Genomic DNA, 24,545 nt, shown 5'->3' on the forward strand with positions numbered 1-24,545 from the left:
TCCTATCTTGCCCCCTCTGACTCCCCTTGGCCCAGCTCCCCTGAAAGTGTTTATTCTCAGAGTTCCTCCCTCTGTCCTCTTAGCCTGACAGTCGGTCTGCTTTCTTCCCGGATACAGGCACCCGGCCCTCCAGGCTCCCACATCTCCCAGGAGCCGGAAGTTTGGACAGGAGCTTCCCAAGGGCATTTCAGATCTGCCCGGAGCCTCCCGGACCCCTTCCTGCACTTTGGTGTCCTGTTCCGGTTACCTAACAATCGGTCCCCACAGCTCTGACATCATCCATGCAGGGTTCCACTAGCCTGCATGGGATGATGGCAGGAAAATGAGCCTAACGGGGCAGCCAGGAACCGGTAGGTAGGAGTAACTGGTGGTGACCTGAGAGGAAAGCGGAAGTATTTGGGTTTTTTAATTCCCCCAAAGTTCCCACAAGATTTCACTGTTGCCCCACGTTCCTCCTCCTCCCCACAGGGGGAATTTCCTCTTCCTCCAAGCGCACGGGGCCAGAGTGCCCCAACTTCCTCATGACCCTCCCCCTTCCCACAGATGCAGCCTCTGTAAGGACGGCATCTCTTCTCCCCCACATCCCATGTCCTTCCACGGCCGCGTCCATCTCTGATTTCCCAGCCCTTTGGCCTGAGGGTGTCACCTCTTGCTGCTAGTCAGACTTCCCCCAAGGTCTCACCCTCCGCATTTTTTCTCTGCGAGTCACCACCCCGCCCGGGATGTTCAGCTTCCTCTACCGTCTCTGGCTACTGCCTCTCCCAGAGCAGAATGATGCGGGGATGGGTGGATGCGTCAGGAAGTGGGAGCGAGAGGATGGGGGTGGCAAGGAAGGGCAGGCGGATGGGCGCTGGCCTCGGGCCCCTCCCAGCCTCCTGGGATTCTGAGCCATTTGGGGGGTCACTGCGGGAGGGCCCGTGGTCGGGAAGCTGGGGTGTTGAACGCGGCATCTCGCGGAGGCTGGAAGGCACGCGGGCCCCCGGCCTCCTCGAGCCCGACGCCCGCTTCCCGCCTTTCCCACCGCAGCACTTCCGGGAGCCGCCCACTGGGTGTGAGGCGAAACAAGCGTGGTTGCCATGGCACCCGGGCGGGCGGGGAGCGAGCCGGCAGCGCTCGCGAGAGTTGGAATCGGCCAATGGGAGAGGGCGCGGGGAAGACGTGGCGCGGGGTCCGCGGGCCGGGCGCCGCCCCCCTCCCAGCGCCCCGCCCCCAGCGGCGCGCACGCCCCCGCGCCGAGGCCGGCCTTATAAAGGGCGCGGGCCGGGGCGCGCCTCACTCCGCCGAGGGCCTGTGACGTGCGCCTGCGCAGTGCGGCCCCCTCCCGCCCCCGGCCCCGCCAGCCGGCCGCCGCCTCTCCGCCCCTCGGCCGGCCGGGCCCCGCCTCGGTGCGCGCCTCTGCCCGCCGCAGCCGCCGCTCTCCCCGCAGCAGCCCGCCCGGCGTCCGGCAGCATGTTCAGCTGGGTGAGCAAGGACGCGCGGCGCAAGAAGGAGCCGGAGCTCTTCCAGACGGTGGCCGAGGGGCTGCGGCAGCTGTACTCGCAGAAGCTGCTGCCCCTGGAGGAGCACTACCGCTTCCACGAGTTCCACTCGCCGGCGCTGGAAGACGCCGACTTCGACAACAAGCCCATGGTGCTGCTCGTGGGCCAGTACAGCACCGGCAAGACCACCTTCATCCGGCACCTGATCGAGCAGGACTTCCCGGGAATGCGCATCGGGCCCGAGCCCACCACCGACTCGTTCATCGCGGTCATGCACGGCCCCACTGAGGGCGTGGTGCCGGGCAACGCGCTCGTCGTGGACCCGCGGCGGCCCTTCCGCAAGCTCAACGCCTTCGGCAACGCCTTCCTCAACAGGTACTCCTCGCCCCCTGCCCCGGGGAGCCGGGGAGCCGGGGAAGGGGGCCGCCGGAGCCCCGGCCCCGCGCTCCGCTCCCCCGCGGCCGCCGCCCCGCCGCCGTCCTTTGTCTCCGAGGCCCCGGCGAGACCCTCAGGACCACTCCCTGGGACGGGACAGGGACCGGGACAGGGTCCTCTGCCGCTCCCTGGGACACCCACCTGTGGCTCCGGGATTGGGCATCCCCGGCTCCCCCGCCCCGGGTCTGTCACCTCCCGGAATTTTCTAGGTGATCAGCTTAACTCCCCGCAGAGCCAGCCCCACTCCCCTCAGATCCAGGGGTTTAGTCTTGTCCCCACATGCGTCCCCCAGACTGGACGCACCGAATTCATTCAAACCACCCCTTCCTCCCCCAGCTGTGTTTCTCAGTGGGAGAATGTGGTGAAGCTCTTAGCCAGCCCTCTGCTGCTGGGCTGTGCTGCGCCCCCCGGGGGCCGGGTTTGAGGGGGACAGGGAGGGCCCCGTGGGCTGGAACACTTGTCTCAGGGTCTGGGCTGCCTTAGGGGTTAAGGGTCAGGGGGTGACCCTGGGACCCGGAATCCCTCTGTAGACGCACTAGGAGGTTCCTTCACCTACTTGGTTAAGTTTCCCCAGTTAAATGGGTGAAACTTGCCTTCTCCTGATGAGAGGATCCGTCCTCCAAGAGTCTGCCCTTCACGATGCTGCCCAGGAGAGGCATTGACCTCTAAGGAGTGCAAACAGCCAAACTCACTTTTTAAAAAATACTGTTGATTGATTTTTAAAAAAATTATTTTAGAAAGAGATTGAAGCATCAGTTTGTTGTTCCACTTACTTACATATTCGTTGGCTGGTTTTGGTGTGTGCCCTGACCGGGGATGGAACCGGGAACCCGCTGACTTACCCAGCCAAACTCTCTCTTCCGTAAAGGAGCTCGGAGCCCCAGGCCGTGTTCCTAAACCCCTTACCCTCCTCCCCATGGTGCGTGCCCGGGGACCTCACCGACCTGCCGCCTCCCACTCAAGGAGGGGCGCGCATGCCGGGCTCCGTCCGGTTTCCAGGTCTCCGCCCTGTGTGATCGCATTCCTTCCCAGGCTGTCCAGCTGGGCAGGGTGGACCGGCTTCCCCCAGTCCGCGCCCAGGCCCGTCTGCAGTCACAGGGCTGACCCTTAGCAGGGAGACAGGCTGCTGCTGTCTTGGCCCTCCGGCTGGACAGCGGGCGGGCGGCTTTGGGGGTGGGGGCCTGAGCCGAGCACCCTCTGGGGAGGCGCCTGGAGAGGTGCGGCCTCGGAGCCGGAGCCTCTCCTGGGATGCTGGGTTTGGAGCTGCTGTGCCTGTAGATAGGGGATTGGCTCAGGCTGCGAGCTGGTGGGGCGGTGCAGCTTGTGGAAAACTTGGCCGCTGTGCCGGGAATTCCAGGCATGATTAGGTCTCTGTGTTCGCGCAGAACTTTGGGAAGCTGGCGGGAAGGGTAGCTATGCCTACCTCATCTGCCCTCAGGTTTCCACTTCGGCTGTGATAGGAAACCTTTTTTTGGAAGAAGAAATGGGCATGTGGCCTGTGTTTTTTTTCATTGATTTTAGACAGGGAGGAAGGGAGAGAGAGAGAGAGAGAGAGAGAGAGAGAGAGAGATGCTGTTCCACCCATCCATGCATTCATTGGTTGATTCTTACATGTGCTTGACCATTACCTTAGTGTGTATTGGGACGACACTAACCAAATGAACTACCCGACCAGCGCATGTGACCACTTTTCTGAATTTGCAGACCTCGTTTTGGAGCTAGAAGGGAGCTCAGCATCTAGGCCAGCAGCCGCCAGCCTTTCGGACCTCACGGACCACCAATGGCCTGAGGACCACCGGTTGGCAACCGCTGACCTAGGCCATCCCCACCTCATTAGTTTAGGGAACTAACGGCCCTGAGCCGAGGTGCTTGGTGGCGCTCACCCCCAAGTGGTTGCCTGTGGACTGTTTGTGCAGCCCGCTGCTGCCGCTTCTACCGGCAGCGAGCCGTTCGGGAGGGCTGGGTGATGTTGGTGACCCAGCAGCCACACTGTGTCCTTCTTGCCGCCACCTCATCTCAAGAGGGTCCCCACCCCACATGCTATGGCCCTGCCTGAAGGCCTGGCAGCCGAGGGTGGGGGGCCTGGGCTGTGTCAGCCTGTGCCTCCTGGCCAGCAGGGCACACAAAGGGGGCTCTTCTCTGGCTGGCACAGCCTCTCCCAGGCTCTTAAAGAGACCCATTGAGTCATGAACTTGACTTTCCGGTCTTTTCCCCCTAAGTGGCTGTTCTAAGACCAAAATCGGATGGAGCTGACTGAGGGAGGCAGGGCGGTCAGTGCCCTAAGTTGGTCCTGTGAAAACTCATTGTGTGGCCGTTCCCACCCCTCGTAGTGAAGAGAAATCTGAGCATCCTTGTTGGTGAGACAATGGGAGGGGAGGCCTCTGTACCGCCTGCTCCGGAGTGTTTTCCACCGCACAGCAGTTGTTTCTGAGTCCTACACGTGTTCACCAGGCTCATCTGCCAGGCTTCATTTCTTTAACATTTTTATTGATTTTTAGAGAGAGAGAGAAACATCGATGCCCGAGTAGAACATCCATCAGCTGCCTCCTGCACCAAGATAAACTGCTTAGTATCAGGATAAAAGGGATGAAGCCTGGGTACCTGCCCTGACCAGGAATCGAACCAGTGACCTTTCAGTGCACTGGACGACACCCAACCAAGCGAGTCACAACGGCCAGGGCTACAAGGCATTTGTGTACCAGTATGCCACTACCCGAGCCAGTTTTCCTCCGAATCCTTTCTGTTTGGCCTTCCCTCCAGTGACGCCTTCCCCAGCAGGAGCCCAGGCCTGGCGCACACTGTTTACAGCACACAGCACTGCCGGCACCGGGAGGGTGAGGTCCAAGGTTTGTTCGCCTTGTGGGCAGCTGGCTCGGCTCTGTTGTTTGTAGGCAGGACTTTCCACCCTTGGCCTTGGGGCCACTGGTCACCAAGGGGTGGGGCCGAAAGGGGAAGCTGATCGGCTGGATTCCTCCCTATTGCTGGAAAGGCAGCTGTAAGCCTGTGTCCTGCACACGCTGGGTCAGCGCACACAATACCTTTCCCAGAGGCCTTGTCAAAGGGCCTTTCTGTGTCTAATCAAGAGTCGCTGCCGAAACCGGTTTGGCTCAGCGGTAGAGTGTCAGTCTGCAGGCTGAAAGGTCCCGGGTTCGATTCCATTCAAGGGCATGTACATTGGTTGTGGGCACATCCCCGGTAGGGGGTGTGCAAGAGGCAGCTGGTCGATGTTTCTCTCTCATCGACGTTTCTAGCTCTCTATCTCTCTCCCTTCCTCTCTGTGGAAAATCAATAAAATATATATATAAAAAAAGTCGCTGCTCCAGTTGGGAGCCCCGTGCTGCTCTGGGCTGTTCTGAGTCCAGTGGGAGCTCAGGCATACACAGCCAAGTCCTCCCTCATGAGTTGCCAGCCTCTCTGTGGCTTCATTTTTTTTAAAAAGATTTTATTAAATTTTTATTTCAGAGAGGGAAGAGATAGAAACATCAATTATTGATCAGCTGCCTCCTTCACGCTTTGACTTTCAGAGAATGATGTCTACTTCCCTGCCCACCAACAGCCTGGGTAGTCCTCCAGCTCTCACTGGCCACCCGCCGCAGTCCCTCCCCCACGGAGCTGGGTGGAAGGGAAGGGCTGGGCCCAGCAGCGGTAGCAAAGGATCTCCTTACTCTCTTTGGTGTGTGGAAAGGTAGTGGTGCGCTGGCCAGTGTGGCTCAGTTGGTTGAGCATCGTCTCATGTACCAAAGATGTGCTGGTTCAATTCCCTGTCAGGGCACATGCCCAGATTGTGGTCTCAATTCCCACTGCTGGGGGGAGGGGCGGGGGGAGAGAAAGGATGCAGGAGGCAGCCAATCAGTGTTTCTCACGTGATGCTTCTTCCTTCCTTTCTCCTTAAAATCAATAAAAACCAGTCCTGGTCAGTTAGTTCAGTGGTTAGAGTGTCGGCCCTTGGACTGAAGGGTTGCAGGTTCAATTCCTGATCAAGGGCACATATTTCCATTGCAGGCTCAATTCCTGGTCCCGATCAGGGCTCATGCAAGAGGGAACTTTCACATCGACTGTTCTCCCTTTCTGTCTCTCCTCCTCCCTTCACTCTCTAAAAAAAAAAAATCAATGGAAAAAATATCCTCTGGTGAGGATTAATAAAATAAAGAAAATAAATTAAAACACTTTTTAAAAAGAAAGAATTGTAGCCCGTGGTTGAATGGTGACCTAGGCTCATGCTAACATGTCAGCAGCTTGAGTGCTGAACCCTTGAACTCCGGGGGAAAGCCGAATGTGAGGGACGTGCTGATGTGGGTCAGTCTGCGCCTGCTGGCTGGATCAGTTAAGAGACTGTGTGCGGTCTGCTGGCCACCCCTGGCAGCTAAGATGTTAGAAAACCTCCTGTAAGTTTCTTGCTCTTGGAAAGGAAGCAGAGGTGGCGATGGAGCACAGGAAGCACCGCTGTCTGGTTTGGCTCAGTGGACAGAGTGTCGGCCTGCGGACTGAAAGGTCCCAGGTTCGATTCCAGTCAAGGACATGTATCTTGGTTTTGGGCATATCCCCAGTAGGGGGTGTGCAGGAGGCAGCTGATCGAAGCTTCTCATCAATGTTTCTGGCTCTCTATCCCTCTCCCTTTCTCTCTGTAAAAAAATCAATAATAATAAAAAATTATGGGAGAAAAGAAAGAAAGCACCGCTGTGCCCTCTAGAGCAGCGATAACTGAGTCCTGACCTCTCTCCCCGGCTCTTGTCTGTGCAGGTTCATGTGCGCCCAGCTGCCCAACCCGGTCTTGGACAGCATCAGCATCATCGACACGCCCGGCATCCTGTCCGGAGAGAAACAGCGCATCAGCAGAGGTACGGACCGCAGCCCAGGGCCGCTCCCATCTGAGGTCTGCGATGCAGCCCCGATGCTGCCCTGAGGCCTGCCCCAGCCCAAGGGGAGCCCATTGCCCACCGGCCCTCTGTCACAGTTCTCGCAGCCAAGGAGCTCCTTCCTTCCTTGGCTCCTTTGCTGAAGTTACAAGAGCCATCAGGTGAAACCACAGCCAACGTGTGGATGTCATGCTTTCCCGCCCCTAGGGCATGCTGGGAAGGAAGCCAGGACTGGAGCTGGGGCCTCCGACTGGCTGTGCGGTCACAGAAAATAGCTGAGTATCTGGGCTCCAAGGTACCTCAGCCAGCATTGCTGACCGTGAACAAGCCAGCCCTGGCTCTCTGGGCTCACTCCTTTTAAAAAAAAACTTTTTTTTATTGATTTCAGAGAGGAAGGGAGAGGGAGAGAGGTATAAAAACATCAGTAATGAGAGAATCATTGACCTGCACACCCCACACTGGGGATGGAGCCCACAACCCCGGCAGGTGCCCTGACCGGGAATCGAACCGTGACCTGGTTCATAAGTCGATGCTCAACCACTGAGCCATGCTGGCCCGGCTGGGCTCACGCACCTCAGTTTGTGTTTCAAAGCTTTGCCTCCCAACGCCGTGCACATTCCTAGTGAGTCCTGCAGGCGCTTGGGAAATCAGCTGGACTCTAGCAAGCTCCCAGAGGAGACTGGCAGGAATTTGTTAAATGCTTAGGGGCTAGTGGAAATGTGTTGAAATTGCTTAAATGCCTACAAGCAGCAACCTCCCAGCGGAAGTTGTTTGTGCTGAGTATGAGGGCATCAGACACATTCAGTCGTGTGAACTCCTGGTTCGGTTTTGTCCAGCTTTTCTGAAGATCTTGTTCAGGATGTGCCTGAACTGGGTTCTGTTTCTGCTGTCTACTCCCAGCCCCTCCTTTTGCAGAAGGCAGGGGAGCACGGGGCCTAGAGGTGCACGGGGGCAGGCAGAGGACAACTGGCAGGCCAGGCGTGAAGCCTGCAGCTGCAAATGTGAAAATGAAAAGAGAGCAGTCTCAGAGGGGTTGAGGACAAGGGAAGTTTGTTTACCATCAACTCGAAAATTTTCCCTGCACCCTTTCCCTCATCATGATGAGCTTTGCACTGAAGCCCGAAGCCTGAGATTCGGGGGGTAGTGTGTGTCTGCTGTAGCTGTGAGGGCTGGGGCCCAGCCATTGGTGCTGGCAAACCTCTTCCTTCCCAGGCCTGAGTTGCTGCCTATAGGATTGCATCAGAGCTCACTGGCCTGCTCTGGCTCTGTCTTAAGCTTTTAGGTTCTCCTCCAAAGGATAATGACATCCTAGGGGTTCAGGGAGCAGATTTAGGGACCCCTTTTTAAAGGCCAGGGCCAGTTTTCTCTTACTGCTGTTACTGTTCCAACTTGGTTTTAAGAAAGTGCCTGATAAGCAGAAGGCTTGACATTTGCCAAAATAAGGCCAGAAAAGCTGAATCGGTTACTCTTAAAGGGAGAGTCCCCCAAAGGGGGATTTGTTCTCAGTCTCCTCCAGAGTGAGCTATCCTAGAGGGACTTTCTCTGAACCTCCATGGAGCGTTCTTTTTAATGACCTGGAGGGGCTCTGACTGGCCACCTCTGGGCTTCCACACGCTCCCAGCCCCACAGGCCAGTTGTGTGTGTCTGCATAAAGGACAGGAGCTCACAAAGAGGCATATCTTCCCAGAATGCCGCCCTCACTGCGGCCTTCAGAGCTGGGAGGGAGGATGTGTAGGGAGAGGATTTAGGGTTCTATGGCCCCTGTTGTCACGGAAAAGGGAACTCAGAAAGCTCTTTGCACCAGTGCTGGGAAGTCCCCTGCTGGGCTGTCTTCAGCACTTCAGCTTGTGCAGAGCCCAGCCGCTGACAAGGTGGGAGTGGATGTCTTACTGCATTAGGCGCCCAGATCCTGTCTGCTAGGGTGCTGCCGCCCTGCCTCCCCTTCTCTCCCAGAGCAGGGCCTCCGTGCTCCCTCCAGTCACACAGTGTGTTTGACTGGAGGCTGGGGAGCCCGTGGTGGGCGAGGCAGCCCTGGCCCCAAGGCGCAGGCAGACGGCAGGTCCTGGGAGAGGAAGCCAGCGGGAGATGCTCCGTTAGCTTCCCACCTCTCCGCTGTGGGCCTGCCGTCTTCTCCAGTGTCCAGTGTGGGCCATCTGGGGCCCCGGGCAGTCTCAGGCCTTCCCACCCATCATGGCCGCAAGGAGGTGGCTTAGAGAGAAGCACAGGGCCCTGCTGGGTAGCTCAGTTGGTCAGAATGTCATTGTCATTCTCCAAGATGGCGGGTTCAGTCACCGTCAGGGCGCGTACAAGAAGCAACCAATGAAAGCATAAATTAGTGGAATAACAAAAATTACTGCTGCTCTCCCTTCCTCCCTCTCAAATAAATGTTTAAAAACAAAAAAGGCAAATGCATTTTTCTGAAAGGAGAAGGGTTTTCTTCCTGTGAAGTAGTGAGACAAAAACTGCTTTTGCCATTTCTTTCCCTTCGTAACGCTGGAGGTCTCGGTTTACAGTGTTTTACTAAAAGGTACCGAGTTGGAATTTGCCGTGGAACATGTCAGTGTCAGCAGGAGGAAGGCCTCTCAGAGGTGCTGGGTGCGGGTCCAGGGTGCTGGCCATGGTGGATGGGAAGGGAGGGGGTTTCTCTCTGAAGCCCACCGTCAGTTCCTGCAAAGGTCCCGTGCCACCTGGCCCAGAGGGACGTCAGAGCAGGGCAGTGCGTCCAGGCTTCCTGGCCGCCGCCTCTGCTCCCTCTGCTGCGTGGAAAGCAGGTGTTTCCCTCCCAGAAAGACAGAGCCAGCAGCAGCCCCGGTCCCGGGCAAGTAGCATGGCGGCTGGTTCGCCAGCCTCGCTCCCTGGAGACAGAACATCCTCTGGAGGAGTGTGCATTGGAGTTGCTCATGACATCGGCTTCCATTTCCCACCCTGCTGCCGGTCCCTGCCTTTCCCGTGGTCCCTCATGTGTGCAGGGGATCTGCTGGCAGCTAAGGTGGGACCAAGCAGCCCGCTTCTCTGTTGGGCTAATATTCGGAGTAACTTTGTAGATAACGTCCTCCTGTGTCAGCGCGAGAGTGACCTGCGGACGCGGGTGCATCGGGAGTGCTGCCCGTGCGACAGACAGGGCGTCCCAAAGGGCGTCTGGGCCGGCTGGGCGGGGGCTGGGCTTCCCCGCTGCTCGGTGCCTGCAGTCGGTCGCATCAGGGTCTTCAGGCGGAAGTCCCAGCCAGTCGCTCCCTGCCGTTGCCGCGTGGCTGGGCTGGGCTGGAACTCGAGTCTCGTTTTCCATGTGGAAGGAGTGGCAGCGGTGAAGTGCTGCTTAGACTTGGATTAGGAGGTCGGAGCCGGCTGGCCTTGTGCCTGGCCTTGTGCCACGTGAACTCACTTCACGCAGTTGTCACAGCAGCTGCACCTAAGAGGAAGCTATTGCTTTTAGAGGAGGAAACGGAGGCTTAGCAAAGTTGAGTAATTAGCCCAAGGTGACACGCTGGTGTGAGGGTGGGAACCCAGCAGAAGCTGTGCTCACACTGCATGTGCTGAGAGGGCGCTCTGGGTGAGGGAGCCCCGAGAGCTTGGGTCGGACAAGCCTTTGACCCTCTTCGGTCATCACTGAGCAGGGCTTCTCTGCCAGCCTGAGACCAGCACGGCCCGGAAGTCACAGGCTGGCATCTTCCTTTCCTGTCTGCTGCACCAGCCCTCGGAGCCCTGACCACGGCTGCCTGGTCCCTGGGTTCTCACTTGCCCTCCTCTCACTGTCCCTGGCCCCAGGGTCTGTCTCAGACCAGAAGCCGGCCTGCTGGCTCTGCCTCCCCAGCCCTGAGCCTTCCCTTGGCGCTGACCCTCATGCTGACCGCCTCCTCAGAGGCCCCAGACCTAAAAGCCCTCCAGGCCAGAGCTTCACCAGGCTTTCAGCCAGAGGATGCTCCGTGGAGTTTCCCAAAAGGCCCTTGTCAGGCTGGAGTGCTGTGTGCTCCTGCTTCCCAGCGCCCCAGCACAGCTAATGGCGGGAGGTTCCAGTCCCGGGCGGTGCTTTAGGGCCAGAGCGGCACAGAAGGGAAAGGGTGATGTTCGTGTCCGGGCTGCAGGCGTCTCTACATGGGCTCCTGCCCCGGTGCCCAGGGCACAGCAGAGTGCCCTGCGGTGTCAGCTGATGGGAAACAAAGACGCTGGGAAACCCAGGACTTCCCAGACTCTGATGAGGAAGGCGCCCTTCCCAATAGCATCTTGAGCTGGAGGATGGGGAAGCACTGACTCAGCGGGGTTTCCCTTCAGATTCCAGGTCCCCTGGGTGCTCAGGCCCTGGGCAGCTCCCTCCTGAAAGCCCTCCTCTCCCCGCTGCCCCCCACCCCTGCCCCTGTCCAGCCGGACAGCTTTTGGCCCAAGTCCAGGATGAGAAAGCTGCCGGCTCTGCCGAGGGGTGTGGGCACTGCCTACGGAGGAGTGGTACCAGCTGGTGCCGGCATGCGGCACCTGTTCCGGGCTGCCAGCCCGGCGGCCGGCTGGGTAGCAGCTGGCCTGAGCGCCTGCAAATGTTCAGTTTATATTTGGGGTTCGAGGCATTCTTCACGCCTTAGAGCGGTCGTTGCCCACACACCCATCAGAACCAAAGCTTCTTGAGTCCAGAGTCCAGGTCCTGGAGTAAATACTAGCAAACATTTACCAAGAGCTTACAGTGTGCCAGGCGCTCCTCGATGCCCCAGCAGTGCTTCACATCACTGATGAAGACGCTGAGGCTCAGGGAACGTGGCCTTGCTGGGGTCGCGCTGCTGGTTGTTGAGAAGTTCCAGGATTCAGATGGGGGCCTGGCTCCAGAGTCCATCTGTCCTCCCTCTGGCCCTGTCCTCCTGTCTTGTGGTCAGGTGTACTGAGGTCTACATCACACACAGTCACTCTCACCTTGTTCAGGTGCACAGCTCCCTGAAGCAGTCCTGTAACCACCACCGTGACCGAGGTGTAGTCTTCCTATCACCCAGAAAGTTCCTGATCCCCGGCAACCCACTGCTCTGACACTGGTCCCTAAAGCTTTGCCTTTTCCGGAATGTCTGAAGTGGAGTCATCCCGTTGGTGTCTGGTGTGTGTCTGTTTTCACTCGGCCTGTGCTATCTCGGTTGGTCACGTGCCTCAGCGTCAGTGGTTTGCCCCTTTTGTTGCTGTGCTGGCCCAGCCGATGGACTCACCAGTGTTTGTTATCCGTTCAGCGAGTGAAGGGTATTTGGGTTTCCAGTTTGGGGCAGTTTTGAATAAAGCTGCTATAAACATTTGTGTACAGTGCAGATTTTAATTTTATTTTATTTTATTGATTTCAGAGGAGGAGAGAGAGAGACAGACAGACATCAGTAATGAGAGAAAATTATTAGCTGCCTCCTGCACACCCCCTACTGGGGATGGAACCCGCAACCTGGGCATATGTCGTGACCGGGAATTGAACTGGGATCTACTGGTTTATGGGTCAAAGTTCAACCACTGAGCCACACCAACTGGGTGATTCTTAGCGCTTTAATATTTGTTTTGCTCTCCTGGTCCAGCACGAGTTGGAAATGTGTGATGGAGAGCTATGGTAAGAAATGCCCAGGCCCACGCAGCTTGAATGGCAGGAAACAGAAGGTGATTGGAGACAAACGCTCTATTGTTCATGTTCTAGAAGCTTTCGGAATGTCTGAAGCAGCTTTTCCCCTCTGGCTGCTGGAACGCCTGTGTCTGGAGGGTGCTGCACAGGGCGAGCAGGCTCCAATCACAGTGCTGCCTCTGCGCCTCGGAGCTGGGTGCTGGGGTGGGGAGAGGGAAGCACGGCTGGTGGGGAAGGCAGACCCCTCAGGAGGCACCCCGGAAGGCAGAGGGGACCCAGAGGAGGCTCAGGAAGCCACCAGGGTGAGGGCCGCCTGTCCTCACAGCCTGATGGGCTCCACCCTGCCCCTCCCATCTCCCAGGCCCCATGACTGTGTGTGTGGGAGGGTTAAATGTGCACAACATAACACTTACCCATGTTTTGTTCATCCTCACCCGAGGGTATTTTTTCCATGGATTCTTGGGCGGGGTGGGAGGGAAGCAAAGAGGGTGGGGAGAGGGTTGCCTCCCGCACAGATCAAACCTGCAACGCAGGTAACATGACCTGGACCAGAAATCTAACCCAACACCCTCTAACCACTAAGCAACACTGGCCAGAGCTAGACTTAACCATTTTTTAAAAGATTGTTTTTATTGATTTCAGAAAGGGAGAGAGAGAAACATCAATGATTAGAGAGAATCATTGCACATCTGCTTCCTACGCACCCCCTCTAGGGGTCAAGCCCAAAACCCAGGCATGTGCCCTGACCAGGAATGGAACCGCGACCTCCCCCTTCTCTCTCACCAAAAGTGAGCGCTTTCCATAATAAACAGGAAATTTCATTCACCTGCAAAAAACGGGCTTAGCTCTGTTGGCTCTGAGTTGAGGTGTTGGTGAGTGACAGTGTGTTGCCGCCAGGCGCTCAGCTTGGCTGGGGCGGAGGGATCTGCAGGCTGGGGCTCTGGGGCCTCACTCCACCTCCTCCTTTCCCTTTCCCATCGTGCTCTTGGCCCCTCACCGTTGGGGGAGGGGGAGGCCCGCTGGGTGGAGTGTGGGGGTGACCTCAGCTCCCCGCGCTGTCCTCACTCCCGGGCCAAAGCTAACTTGGGCTTGAGCCCAGCCCATCAGGGCGCCCCTGTTCCAGTGCTTTCATTTTGGCATCGCTGCCTCCCCAGCTGTGGGACTCTGGTCACTTGAACTCGGTCAGTCTGAGGACAAATGGTTTGCCGAGGGGAGAAGTAGGGCCTCGTTTCTGCTGAGAGAGAGCCTCTGTTCAGTCCTGAGTCATCGCTTTTTCAGCGCTGACCTGCTGGCCGCAGAGCCAGCCATAAAAGGCGCTGGCGGAGCGGCCTGGGCAGCCTGCAGCCTCCGGAGCCCCAGCCGGCACCGCCGCGCTCCCTGCCCTGCTGTCCTCCGCCTGCGCTCCGCCTTCCTTCCTGCTCTGCTGCAGGCCGCTCGCTCTGGGCGTGCTCCGTGGCGCTGGGCCTCCATGTGCTGGGGCCACGGAGCTGTACTTTGGCAGCAGCATGCCTTGCTCCATGCCCTGCCGCACTGCCACGGGAGGCTGGTGGCCCTGCCCTTCCAGCCAGCTGCCCGGGCCTTCGGAGGGCTGGCTGCGCCCCTGCCAGCCTGGGGGTTCAGAGTCCTAAGGGCTTTGCTGTCCCCGCCCCCTTCCACCTACCTCCACCGCGTTAAGAAACCCCAACCAGCTGAGTGGCTGCCTCTGGTCAGAGCATCCTGTTTCCTGGCTGCTGGGGTAGGCGAAGCTCGGAGAGGCTGCCATGTGTGAACAGAGCAGTGGTTTGGGGCTTCCTTCAGTCTCCGTCTTGCCAAAGAGGAGAGCTGCCCCTGTCAGAGTAGACCCGACATCGGTTGCATAGTTCTTGAGCAGTGACGCAATCCCAGCTGCTTGTCCCTTGTTCCAGTGGCCCTGTCACCTCTCCCCTCGCCCCCGCCTCCATGGAAGTCATCCCAGTGCCTGGGCCTGCGCTGGGAGCCCAGCACGTCGCCTCATGTGACCTCCCATGTCTTAGAAGGACTTGGTTTTCACACTGGATAGACGAAGAATGAGTAACGCAGAGTTAAGCACTGAAGGTCACAGTCAGTGGCTGGAGCTGGGAGTTGACCCCAGAACCGTCTTTTAGGGCCTGTTTTCTGAGTTCCCGGGGAGAGGCTGGGAACGCCGTGGCTCCAGGCGTGCAGACAGCTCTGAAGCGCACTCGAACCTGGGCCTGGCAGCCAGAATATTTATCCAGCCAGGCAGGGGCCCGGGTTCTGGCCCAGGAGGCGGCCTCTCGGGCCGGGCCGGGGCCTGGCACTGAGCCCTGAGCCGGCCCGCTGCTCAGGTTCCTAGCGCGGGGCTGCCCTCCCGGCCCTGTGGGTTGCACTGGGCCTTTCGTGACACTTTGTCCTTTTCTTTGGCCTCCTCCTGGACCTGATTGCTTCTCTGTGCCATGGCCTAGAAAACAGGTCTGAATCCCCACCCGGCAGGGGCTGCGGGGAGGGGGAGGGGGAGATCGGTGTGGCTGGTCTGTGTCCCTGGCTCTTCTCCTCAGGAGGGCTTCTCTGGCTAAATCTCCGGAGCTCAGCTGCCCTCTGGGAAGCACTGGGGGCTCCTAAGAGGGTCGGCCCACATTTGGGGGGCCCATGGGGAGCAGGTGAGGAAGAGAGGACAGGTCCCAGGGACAAGGAGGGTGCCCAGAATCCCCGGAGAGGGAACATGCACGGGGGCTGGGACCCAGGCTTCCCAGACTCTTGTCCCTGTTCCCATTGGTTCCTGCCTCTCCTCGGGATTCCTAAGAGAGAAAGTCTCCCTTCTCTGGGGGCAGTGAGAGAAGGGGAAACGTTTTGAAGTGCAATTACAACACAAGATACAAATCCAACCCCAAACCCCGGCCCGGTCAGATACCAGGTGGCTGTGTGCGAAGGAGCAGCCAGCAAGGCCAGCCTGGCCGCTCAGCTCTGCGCTCCGACCCCAAGGTGGCCGCTCCGGCTCCATGGTCACGTGGACATTCTAGCCAAGGAGAGGAGAAAGGACAAAGGGTCACACAAAGGGAGGGGTGTGTCCAGCTGAAACGGACAGTTGTGCTGAAGGAAGAGTTGCGGTCAGCGCTCTGCCTCATGCCGGTGCCCAGGCCCCACTGGCCGAGGAGCCGGCAGTGAAGGAGGGGAAACAATCAGGCCGGCCTGCACTTTAGGGAAGTGTCTCGAGAGGGAAGTGGTTTGTCGCTTCATGAGCTTGCTGTGGAGCAGAGGTCAGCAAACTCATTCGGGGTCAGAGACTCGGCGTTGTAGGCTCGGCAGGCATTACGGTCTGTCGCAACCCCCTGAACTCCGCGCTGCAGACAGAAGCAGCCTCGGCAGTGCAGCTGGCCGTGCAGCCGGCCGTGCAGCCCAGTGGAGCCTCCTGTGGGGAAGCAGGGGGGAGGGAGCAGATTTGGGCCCCATGCTGCAGTCTGCCAGCCCCTGTTGTAGGGAATGCGTGAGACCCCGCAGAGCAGGGAGCCTGGCAGGCAGTGGCCGCAGGCGCGCGTGCTGTTTTTCGCTGTCACTGCTGTGCCAGGGCGCCTGGCTGGCAGAGAGTCTGTCCTGGCCACACTGGGCTGAGCCGCGCTGCTGGGGTCTCCTCACCCCGGCCATAGTCAGACCCACTTCAGAGCGTGGGCTTCGTGACTTCCTTTGCGTTGCTTATTTTCTAAGTGTCTCTTAACGCCAGACCCTGCATGGGTGAGGGCGCTACGGTGGCGGGTACAGAAGGGGGAGGCCCGATGACTCCCTCAGGGTGCCGCGAGCACGTTCTGGGATGTAAAGACCAGGTGGGGAGGGACCACCGGTCCCCGGGGCCTGAGCTCACCGCCTCTCCCCACAGGGTACGACTTCGCGGCCGTCCTGGAGTGGTTCGCCGAGCGCGTCGACCGCATCATCCTGCTTTTCGACGCCCACAAGCTGGACATCTCGGACGAGTTCTCCGAGGTCATCAAGGCCCTCAAGAACCACGAGGACAAGATCCGCGTGGTGCTGAACAAGGCCGACCAGATCGAGACGCAGCAGCTGATGCGGGTGTACGGGGCCCTCATGTGGTCCCTGGGCAAGATCATCAACACGCCCGAGGTGGTCCGGGTCTACATCGGCTCCTTCTGGTCCCACCCCCTCCTCATCCCCGACAACCGCAAGCTCTTCGAGGCCGAGGAGCAGGACCTGTTCAAAGACATCCAGTCCCTGCCCCGCAACGCCGCCCTCCGGAAGCTCAACGACCTCATCAAGCGGGCGAGGCTGGCCAAGGTAGGCCCCGGTGGGCACGGCTGCGCCGGTGGGCTCCTGTGCTGGGACTGCCACTGGGGCCGGGGATTGGTCTGCCCTGCCTTTCGGGGTGCCCAAGGCCCATCTCTGCAGACCCCCAGCCCCAGCCCCATTGCACTGTCTGAACCAGCCCTCTCTCTGCACCTGTGGGCGCAACTGTTTTTTAAGTGAAATTCTTAATGTGCATAAACCTCAAACTGGAAGGCCCCTCTGTACCCCCAGCAGCCTGGGGAGTGGCAGTGGGCGGAGGCGCAGCTTAAGGCCTCACGGCAGGCGTCTTCAAACTACGGCCCACGGGCCACATGCGGCCCGCAGAGGAGTCTGATCCGGCCCGCCAGGTTTTTTGGGCAGTGAGCGCAGCCGAGGTGTTACAGTAGGAATTAGTAGTTCATATAGTCCGGCCCTCCAGCTCTCTGAGGGACCGTGATCTGGCCCCCACTTTAAAAAGTTTGAGAACCCCTGCCTCACGGGCTTCCCCCGCCAGGTCCCTTGAGCACTGAAGTGAACTCGGCAGATGCTGGCGCTGGGGACACAGTGGGGACTGACAGCGCTGGTCAGCCACGGGGGGGAAGCATACAGCATATAAAGCACAATTTGGGGAGACCACAGGCCGCTGCAGAAGCAGACTGGGCAGCTAGCTTGGTGGGCCAGGCCAGGCTGGGGGCCTCTGGTGGGAGCTGATGCTTAAGCAGGACAGGAAGCTGGTGGAGAGGTGGGCTTCTAGCCTGTGGGCCCAGAGAGGATGCTGGGCGGCCTCAGTCCCCAGAGGCCTGCTGAACCGCCCCTGTCCCTCTGCGGAAGCACAGGGCCTGCTGGCACCTCTGGCAACTTCTGAATTGCTCAAGATGTTGGAATCTCAGTGTCTGGCCAAGCACATGAGGCCCTGGGGTGGCCGGTCAGCGACAGTGGCCTGCAGAGGCCCTGTGTGTCGCGATCTCGGATGAAAGGGCCGCAGAGAGCAGGGCGGCGCGCAGAGGCTAGGGAGGCAGCGGTGGGCGTTGGCTTTGGAGAAAGCAGCCCTGTGGCCTGCGAAGCCGTCACCGGGCCCCTGAGGCCAGGTCTGAGGATGGGCTTCCCCGCTGGTTGGCTGGGCTGTCCTGGGAGAACCGAGAGCCCTCCGGGCCTGTCCTGCCTCGGGGAGCCACTGCAGTGTGTAGCCCTGAGTTTGGAGACTCCGCCATGGACAGAGCACATGGCCAGGGCACCCACACTGCCTGGAGGCCTGGTGTCAGGTAGCTTTTGGCCTGAATGATGAGACCTGATCCTCATCCTTCCCCACCGGCCGGGTCTGCTGCCCAGAGCGCCGGACCAGCACACGGGAGCTCGCTGGGAGACGGGTTCTCAGGCCCGTCTGCCCTGCTGAGCCGTCTGCACGTGGACGGAGCCCGTGGTCTGTGCCTCGACGGGCTGCAGAGGCCGCAGAGAACACAGGGCTGCGGCTTCTCTAGATGAGTCGCTGCGGGAGCTCAGAAAGGAGCCTGTGAGAAAACCTGAGTGATTGGCTCCTGACCTCAGAGCATGAGGGACACCCCAGCATGAGGAGGAGGGCAGTGAGCGCAGAAGAGACCAGGGCAGGGCGGCTCCCCTCTTCCCGGACAGAACAAAGGGCAGACTTCCTCCTGCCTGTCCCTCAGAAATGCTTGTGTCTCTCCGGGCCTGAGGACACATGGAATCACTTTGCCTGGGAAACCCGGCTCCAGACCTGTTCTCCCACCTGCTGCTCCTGCTCCCGGACTGAGCGCTCTCTGTGCTGACTCTGGCTGCGGCTCTGGGACAGGCCTGTTCCCTCGGGCCATTCTCAGCCTGGCTCCCGGCCCAGGGCAGCCCGGCCAGGCCGAGGGGGGATTGAAGGGGGTGATCATGGATGAAGATCAGTCTGGAGAAGGAGGCTGGCTGGCTGCAGCCCTCCTGGCTGGGCACTGGGTGGCGAAGGCAGAGGATGGGAAGGGCTGGTGCCCTGGAGGGTTGACAACATTACCAGCCTGGTCTGCGGAAAGAAGGTGTGCCGCCTTAAATTGGCAAATGTCTGAGCAAGGCATTGGAGCTGAGATAAAGCTGGAAACATCGGGGGAAGCTGGTGGCATTTTCTAACCCTTAGTCATCCCCAAGGCTTTGGTATGACAGAGGGGAGTTTAATGACCTCGATGTGAGAGTCCGCATGTCTGCACATGCGGGGGGTGGGGCTGCCCCATGGAGGGGTCCCTGGGGAGGGAGGCTGCAGGAAGCAGAACACGGGCTTTGGACTGCCTTTGCCCCCTCCCACCCACCTCCCCTGGGTCACAGCCCAGGCGCAGGGCACACTCCTGCCGAGGGGCCAGGAAACCTGTGACGCGCCTTCCCACCACAGGTGCACGCCTACATCATCAGCTCCCTCAAGAAGGAGATGCCCAACATGTTCGGCAAAGAGAGCAAGAAGAAGGAGCTGGTGAACAACCTGGGCGAGATCTACGCCAAGATCGAGCGGGAGCATCAGATCTCCGCCGGCGACTTCCCGAGCCTCCGCAAGATGCAGGTCCGGGCCCGCCCTCACGGCTGGAGGGCGGGAGGATGCCAGCGCACGGGGTCTCTGTGGGAGGGGGCTCCAAGATGGAGGCAGCTGGGAAGTCCCCAGCCCCCAACCCGAAGGTCCTCAGGGAATGGGGTCAGGGCCAGGCACTCGGCCTCATCCCAGTTCATTCTCTCCATAGCCCTGCCAGGAAGGGACTCTACCTTCCAGGTTATGAATGGGGGACGCAGGGCCCAGTGGGGATCACCGAGTTGCCTGAGCTGTGAAGTGGTCGGGCTGTGAGGAGGAAACCCTTGGGAACCCTGGCTTTGCCCACTCCGCCTGGAGTCTGGGAGGGCCCAACCCACCCTTCTCCCCTCCTCCCTCCCCCCCCCAGGAACTCCTGCAGACCCAAGACTTCACCAAGTTCCAGGCCTTGAAGCCCAAGCTGCTGGACACAGTGGACGACATGCTGGCCAACGACATCGCCCGGCTGATGGTGATGGTGCGCCAGGAGGAGTCCCAGATGCCCTCCCAGGTCGTCAAGGGCGGGGCCTTCGACGGCACCATGAACGGGCCCTTCGGGCACGGCTACGGCGAGGGGGCCGGGGAAGGCATAGACGACATCGAGTGGGTGGTGGGCAAGGACAAGCCCACCTACGACGAGATCTTCTACACGCTGTCGCCCGTCAACGGCAAGATCACGGGCGCCAACGCCAAGAAGGAGATGGTGAAGTCCAAGCTGCCCAACACGGTGCTGGGCAAGATCTGGAAGCTGGCCGACGTGGACAAGGACGGGCTGCTGGACGACGAGGAGTTCGCCCTGGCCAACCACCTCATCAAGGTCAAGCTGGAGGGCCACGAGCTGCCCACCGACCTGCCCCCGCACCTGATCCCGCCCTCTAAGCGGAGGCTCGAGTGACCAGCTGGCCCCGGGCAGCCAGCCGGCGGGATGGGGGGAGGGGAGGGTCGCCGGTTCTCAAGGCCCATAAAGACTGAGTGGACCTGAAAAGGAAACCACCATCTTTCTTTTAAAGGGGAGGCAGGGTGATACTCGTATGTGAATGATGGAATTTTATGCACAAGAACTATGGATATTTTTAATATATATCGTTAGAGGCGGCCTTCTTTCTTGCCTCCTCCTCCGTCTGACAGCCCCATGCCTTCACACACTCAGCTGGCCTCCCCGCCTGCCTCCCGCTCTGGCTGGGCAGCACTCGGCGCCCCATGACCACTCCCGGTGCCCCCCTGGCAGCTGCCGGGCACTGGGCCTGTGTGGACAGGAGTGACCGGATCTGGTTTATTCCTAAGCTGAGCGATGCTCCTGGCTGCCTCCCCATGTCCCGGACTCGGTTCTTGTGCCTTCTGCCACCTCAGCCCCAGCACACAGCCCTGCTCTGCTCCCATAGCCTCCCGCCCTCGCTTGGCAGTCACGGAAGCAAGGCCCAGCTGCCTCTGGGGGGTCGGGTGGGGCGTGTGTGAAAGAGAACATGTTCCAGAGATACATAAGCTAGTGTCGGTTCTGTAAAAGGAACACCCCTCATACTCGATGAGTGTTCCAGTCCCTTCCCAGCCACTCCTCCAGAAGCTGTGATTTTTGTCTCCGTCCCGCTCTCACCTGGGGCAGCTCTGCCAGGGGCCGTTAGGGTGTGTGCAGAGCTCCCCACAGGTGTTCTCTGTGGCACCCTCTCCGCCCCTGGACATTCTGGTGCACCTCCCCGCCCCCCCTGGGGTGGGGGCCAGGTCCTCGAGAACTTGGCACAGTTTGGTGCTCCAGCCCCGGCCTCGTGGCCAGAGACCAGGGACAACCAGCCCCTTCCCTCCTTCACCTCCATCACTTCCCAGGGAAGCCGCTCCGACCTTCCCTCCCTTGACCAAAGGAAGGTGGGGCGCCCTTAGAGCAACCCCTTCCCCAGGCTGAGGACCAGGCAGCGCGGCCAGCTCAGGCCGCCTCACTGCCGCCTCGGCCGGGCCGTCTGAGCAGCGTGGAGGCCGGACACACCGCTGGCTCCACGGCCTGCAGCCGTCACTCCCCGGGGCCTCAGGGAATCCTGCACTCTGACCTCTCCAGCCCCCAGCGCTGCTCTCCAGGCGTCCGTCCGCGGGGTCCCAGTGGCCAGGAGCCGGCCCGGCCCGCCAGGCCGTACGGTGGTGGGTGAGGGTGACGTGCATTGTTGAGAACTCAGTTTCCGGGGCAGTGGCTTTTCCACGCTCACCTGTGGGAAGAGAAGCAACTAAGACAAGACTTTCTTGAATTAAAGAAGTTTGTGCTGAAGCTGGCTCCTGGTGCTTCGTTCTCCCAGGGCCTGCTCCCACGGGGCCTGCTGGGGCGCCGGCAGGGCAGGGACAGATTGGCAGGCCTGCCAGGGCGGGCCCGGGCACAGGTCTGGCAGCTACTGCCTCCTAGTAGGCGCCTGCAGACAGGCTGATGCCCCTTTCCCGTGCTCGGAGGGCCGAGCGGTGGTTATTGTAGGAGAGGACGGGGAGAATTGGAGAATCTGATGACAGAACTAGGCTGCCTGCCCTGGGGGTGGGAAGAAGGTATGATCTCAGCATCTCCTCCAACCTGGGCCTTGCCCTGGACGTGGGCAGACAGGTGGGCGCCCATGGGCTCTGGGCACTGGGAGGGGTCAAGTAGACAATGGGTGACTGGACTTGGTGCTGGGCCCTGGAGGGAAGTGGTGGTGGGGGATGAGATACAATTAATAAGGGTGGGGACGGCTGCCTCAGGTGGAGGAGGGGCGCTGCGGGTGCCAGCCCAGGGAAGGGGACAAATCGGGAGCTGATGCACCAGGCAGGCCTCAGACGTGTAATCAAGGTGGAGCGCACCAGGCTCACTGGAGGCAAAAGACAGTGTATGAACCGGTGCCCTCGGTTCTGCCAGCCGGCTTGGCGGGTGTCTGGTCTGAACACAGTATCTGATTGCCAGCCTGGCACCACTCGGGCAGTGTGCCTTGCACCGGGGTTACCTCGATCCTCCTGATGGAAGGTCAGTGTTTCCCCCCATTGCACGGCTCGGGCGGGCAGGTGTATCGGATGATTCAGACCTGGTGTGCCCATCAGCCTCTGATCCAAAGTTCCCTTTTCGAAGGAAAAACAAAGCCTGCAGCTGAACCCCCTCTCCCACCCCCCCAATTCCATAGCTGTGGGCTCAGATCTAAGAAACGCACACGGAAGATTGAAAAGATTAAGTCTTCCACTGCAGCCCGGGGCCCTGGGGCTTGGCACAGCCCTCATTCCCAGAGCCATCAGGAGGTGCAGCTCGCTCAGTGCCTGGCTGCCCTGCCCCTCCACTGAGCCCGCCACTTCGGGGCTTTCCGCACCCACGCTGGGCACCCTCCCCCCTCGCAGAGGCAGGGTGCACCACCACAGCTACCCCAGGAAGTGGCGGCGGGTCTGAGACTTAAAGGGCCGTGGCTGCTCCTCTGCTGGCCTGGAGCTCAGGCCCGGGATTGAGCTGTAATTACAGGTTGGGGGTCTTCTCGGGCTGTGATGGGAGTTCAGGGAGGGCCAGTGTGTGGGCAAAGGTGTGGCCACCCCTCGGAGGGCAGCCTCCGCCCCTCACGTCGTCCCCAGCTCCCTGGCTGGCCAGGACCTGAGAGAAAGGCCCTCTCCACTGAACTTGCCCAAGGCCACCAGGCTCAAGAGGGTTCAGACGCCCAGCCACCAGTTCTGCCCTCCATCCTGAGACAGAGGACGGACAGGCCGGGGGCCGGATCCCAGCTCTGCCACTCGCTCGCTCGCTCGCTCGCTCGCTCGCTCACTGAGACTTGTCTTCCCTCCTGAGCCTGATTCCTCGCCAAATGCAAACAGAAGCTCCTGCTTCAGAGGCAGGCAGGGCCCTCGGGTGGCCACCTTTGCTCAGCACCCAGTGCAGTTGGCCAGCGGGGGTGGGGAGGGTGGGGGGTAAGGGTCAGTGCAGGGAGCCCAGCACCCCGCCCAACTCCCGGAACAAAGCAGGTAGGACCCACCCTTCCCTAGAGCAGCTCAGACTCGGTGGCGCCGGTGGGCCAGCGGGGTGGTGGCCATGGGGCTCAGGCTGGCTTCCTGGCGCCCAGAAGGGCTGCTAATTATAAAGCCACATGGCCCGCAGCCTCCGTGGCGAGTGGGGGCCCCCGTGGCGAGCTGGAGCAGCAGAGAAGGTTTGGGAAGGAGAGCCAGGATGATGAAATCGCCATATGTCCACCCATTTGGAGCTCTGGACTTTGCAAAGGACACGCCCCTGCTGTGCTGGGTGGGCGGGAGGAGGAGCCCGGGCCGCCAAGGCTGGCTTGGGGAGGAGTGGGGACCCTCAACATCACCATTTCCATCAGCCTCTCCCCCACACAGACACGCGTTCTGATAAAACCTGGAGCCTGAGCGGCAACGCAGCCCCCACCCTCCAGCCACTCTTCCCGGACAGTCCCGCGACCACTGGTGGGCGCCCGTGGTCCACTCGCCCCTCACCCCTGAGCTGGGGCAGCCCTCCCCTGGGAACAGACAGCAGCCCAGAGAGTGGAGACCACTTGCCCCAGCCACACGCCTGGTCCCTGGCTCTCGGGGGCAAGAGCGGGGCACGGTGCTTTCGGTGTGGGCAGCGGGCCAGGCCAGCAGCCATTGCAGTGGCCCTGCAGGCCCGTCTGCGGAGGGAGAGCGGCCTCCTGAGGCAGGGCTGGGAGAGGCCCGTCCTCGGCCGCTGGGCCTGTCTCCCCCGTGGGGAGGGGAGCCCAAGGCCCCTCAGGAGGCCCACGCAGTGGCTGTGGAGGTGCCAGCCCCTGAGGCTGCCGTGTCTGAGCCACTCCCAGATCAGGGACCTATGCCCTGGGGTTCAGAAGGCCTGGGCTCCCTGCCACTCCCCTGCACTTCACCTCCCCCTCTGTGACGGCCCCCTTATCTGAACCACCGTTTTCTTTCTACTAGCCTCAGAAATATACCGGAGGACATATTTTCTATTGATTTTTAGAGAGTGGAAGGGGAGGGGAGAGGAGAGAGAAACGTCAATGTGAGTCACTTTGATTGATTGCCTCCTGCTCTCTCCAGAGCAGGGCCGGGGCTCAAGCCTGCAACCCAGATACATACCCTTGACGGGGAATCGAACCCTCGACCCTTCGGTACGTGGGCCTACACTCTGAGCACAGCCGATAGGGAGGGCCTGACAGTTTCTTTTCCTCTCCTCATCAAGGCCCTTCCCAGAGGCCTACATCAAGTCCACTGCCCTCTGGCCTCTCCTGTCCCCTGTCCCAGCGTCTGGGGCCACGGGCTGTCCTGCTGCTGCCGGGCACTAGCCAGGCCTGGAGCCAGTGGAAGCTCAAGGCCGGCACTCCCCACCTCCCGGCCTCAAGGTATTAATCTGTCACGGAGGGTCCATGTGAAGATAGCAGATCTTAGCTTTGAAATACTAAGGACCACAGGAATGAAGATGGAATCACCATGGTCTGCTATCCCCGGGGCTCCCGAGAGCTAGTGCCAAC

At 60.2% G+C, this 24,545-nt stretch overlaps 1 protein-coding gene and 1 long non-coding RNA gene across 3 annotated transcripts; one reads left to right on the forward strand and one right to left on the reverse strand.

Moving 5' to 3' along the window:
- Window positions 1-1,243: 1,243 nt before the first annotated feature.
- EHD1 (EH domain containing 1) lies at window positions 1,244-21,370 on the forward strand. 2 transcript variants are annotated; one of them, XM_036430512.2, is made up of 5 exons: window positions 1,244-1,853; window positions 6,654-6,751; window positions 16,180-16,592; window positions 18,958-19,122; window positions 19,493-21,370. In XM_036430512.2, the coding sequence occupies exons 1-5, from the start codon at window positions 1,450-1,452 to the stop codon at window positions 20,015-20,017; spliced, it is 1,605 nt and encodes a 534-aa protein (XP_036286405.1). In that variant the 5' UTR covers window positions 1,244-1,449; the 3' UTR covers window positions 20,018-21,370. The 2 variants fall into 2 exon arrangements, with proteins under 2 accessions (XP_036286405.1, XP_045434870.1); XM_045578914.1 differs by lacking the exon at window positions 6,654-6,751 and having other exon boundaries at window positions 1,286-1,853.
- Window positions 20,202-23,473, reverse strand: LOC123652033. Its single transcript, XR_006741056.1, has 2 exons — window positions 23,067-23,473; window positions 20,202-21,311 (listed from the first exon to the last, which is right to left on the reverse strand). It is a non-coding gene; the product is annotated as an uncharacterized LOC123652033 (long non-coding RNA).
- Window positions 23,474-24,545: the final 1,072 nt, after the last annotated feature.

The sequence above is a fragment of the Pipistrellus kuhlii genome, unplaced genomic scaffold (genome assembly GCF_014108245.1).
Source record: "Pipistrellus kuhlii isolate mPipKuh1 unplaced genomic scaffold, mPipKuh1.p scaffold_m20_p_109, whole genome shotgun sequence".
Taxonomy (NCBI): domain Eukaryota; kingdom Metazoa; phylum Chordata; class Mammalia; order Chiroptera; family Vespertilionidae; genus Pipistrellus; species Pipistrellus kuhlii.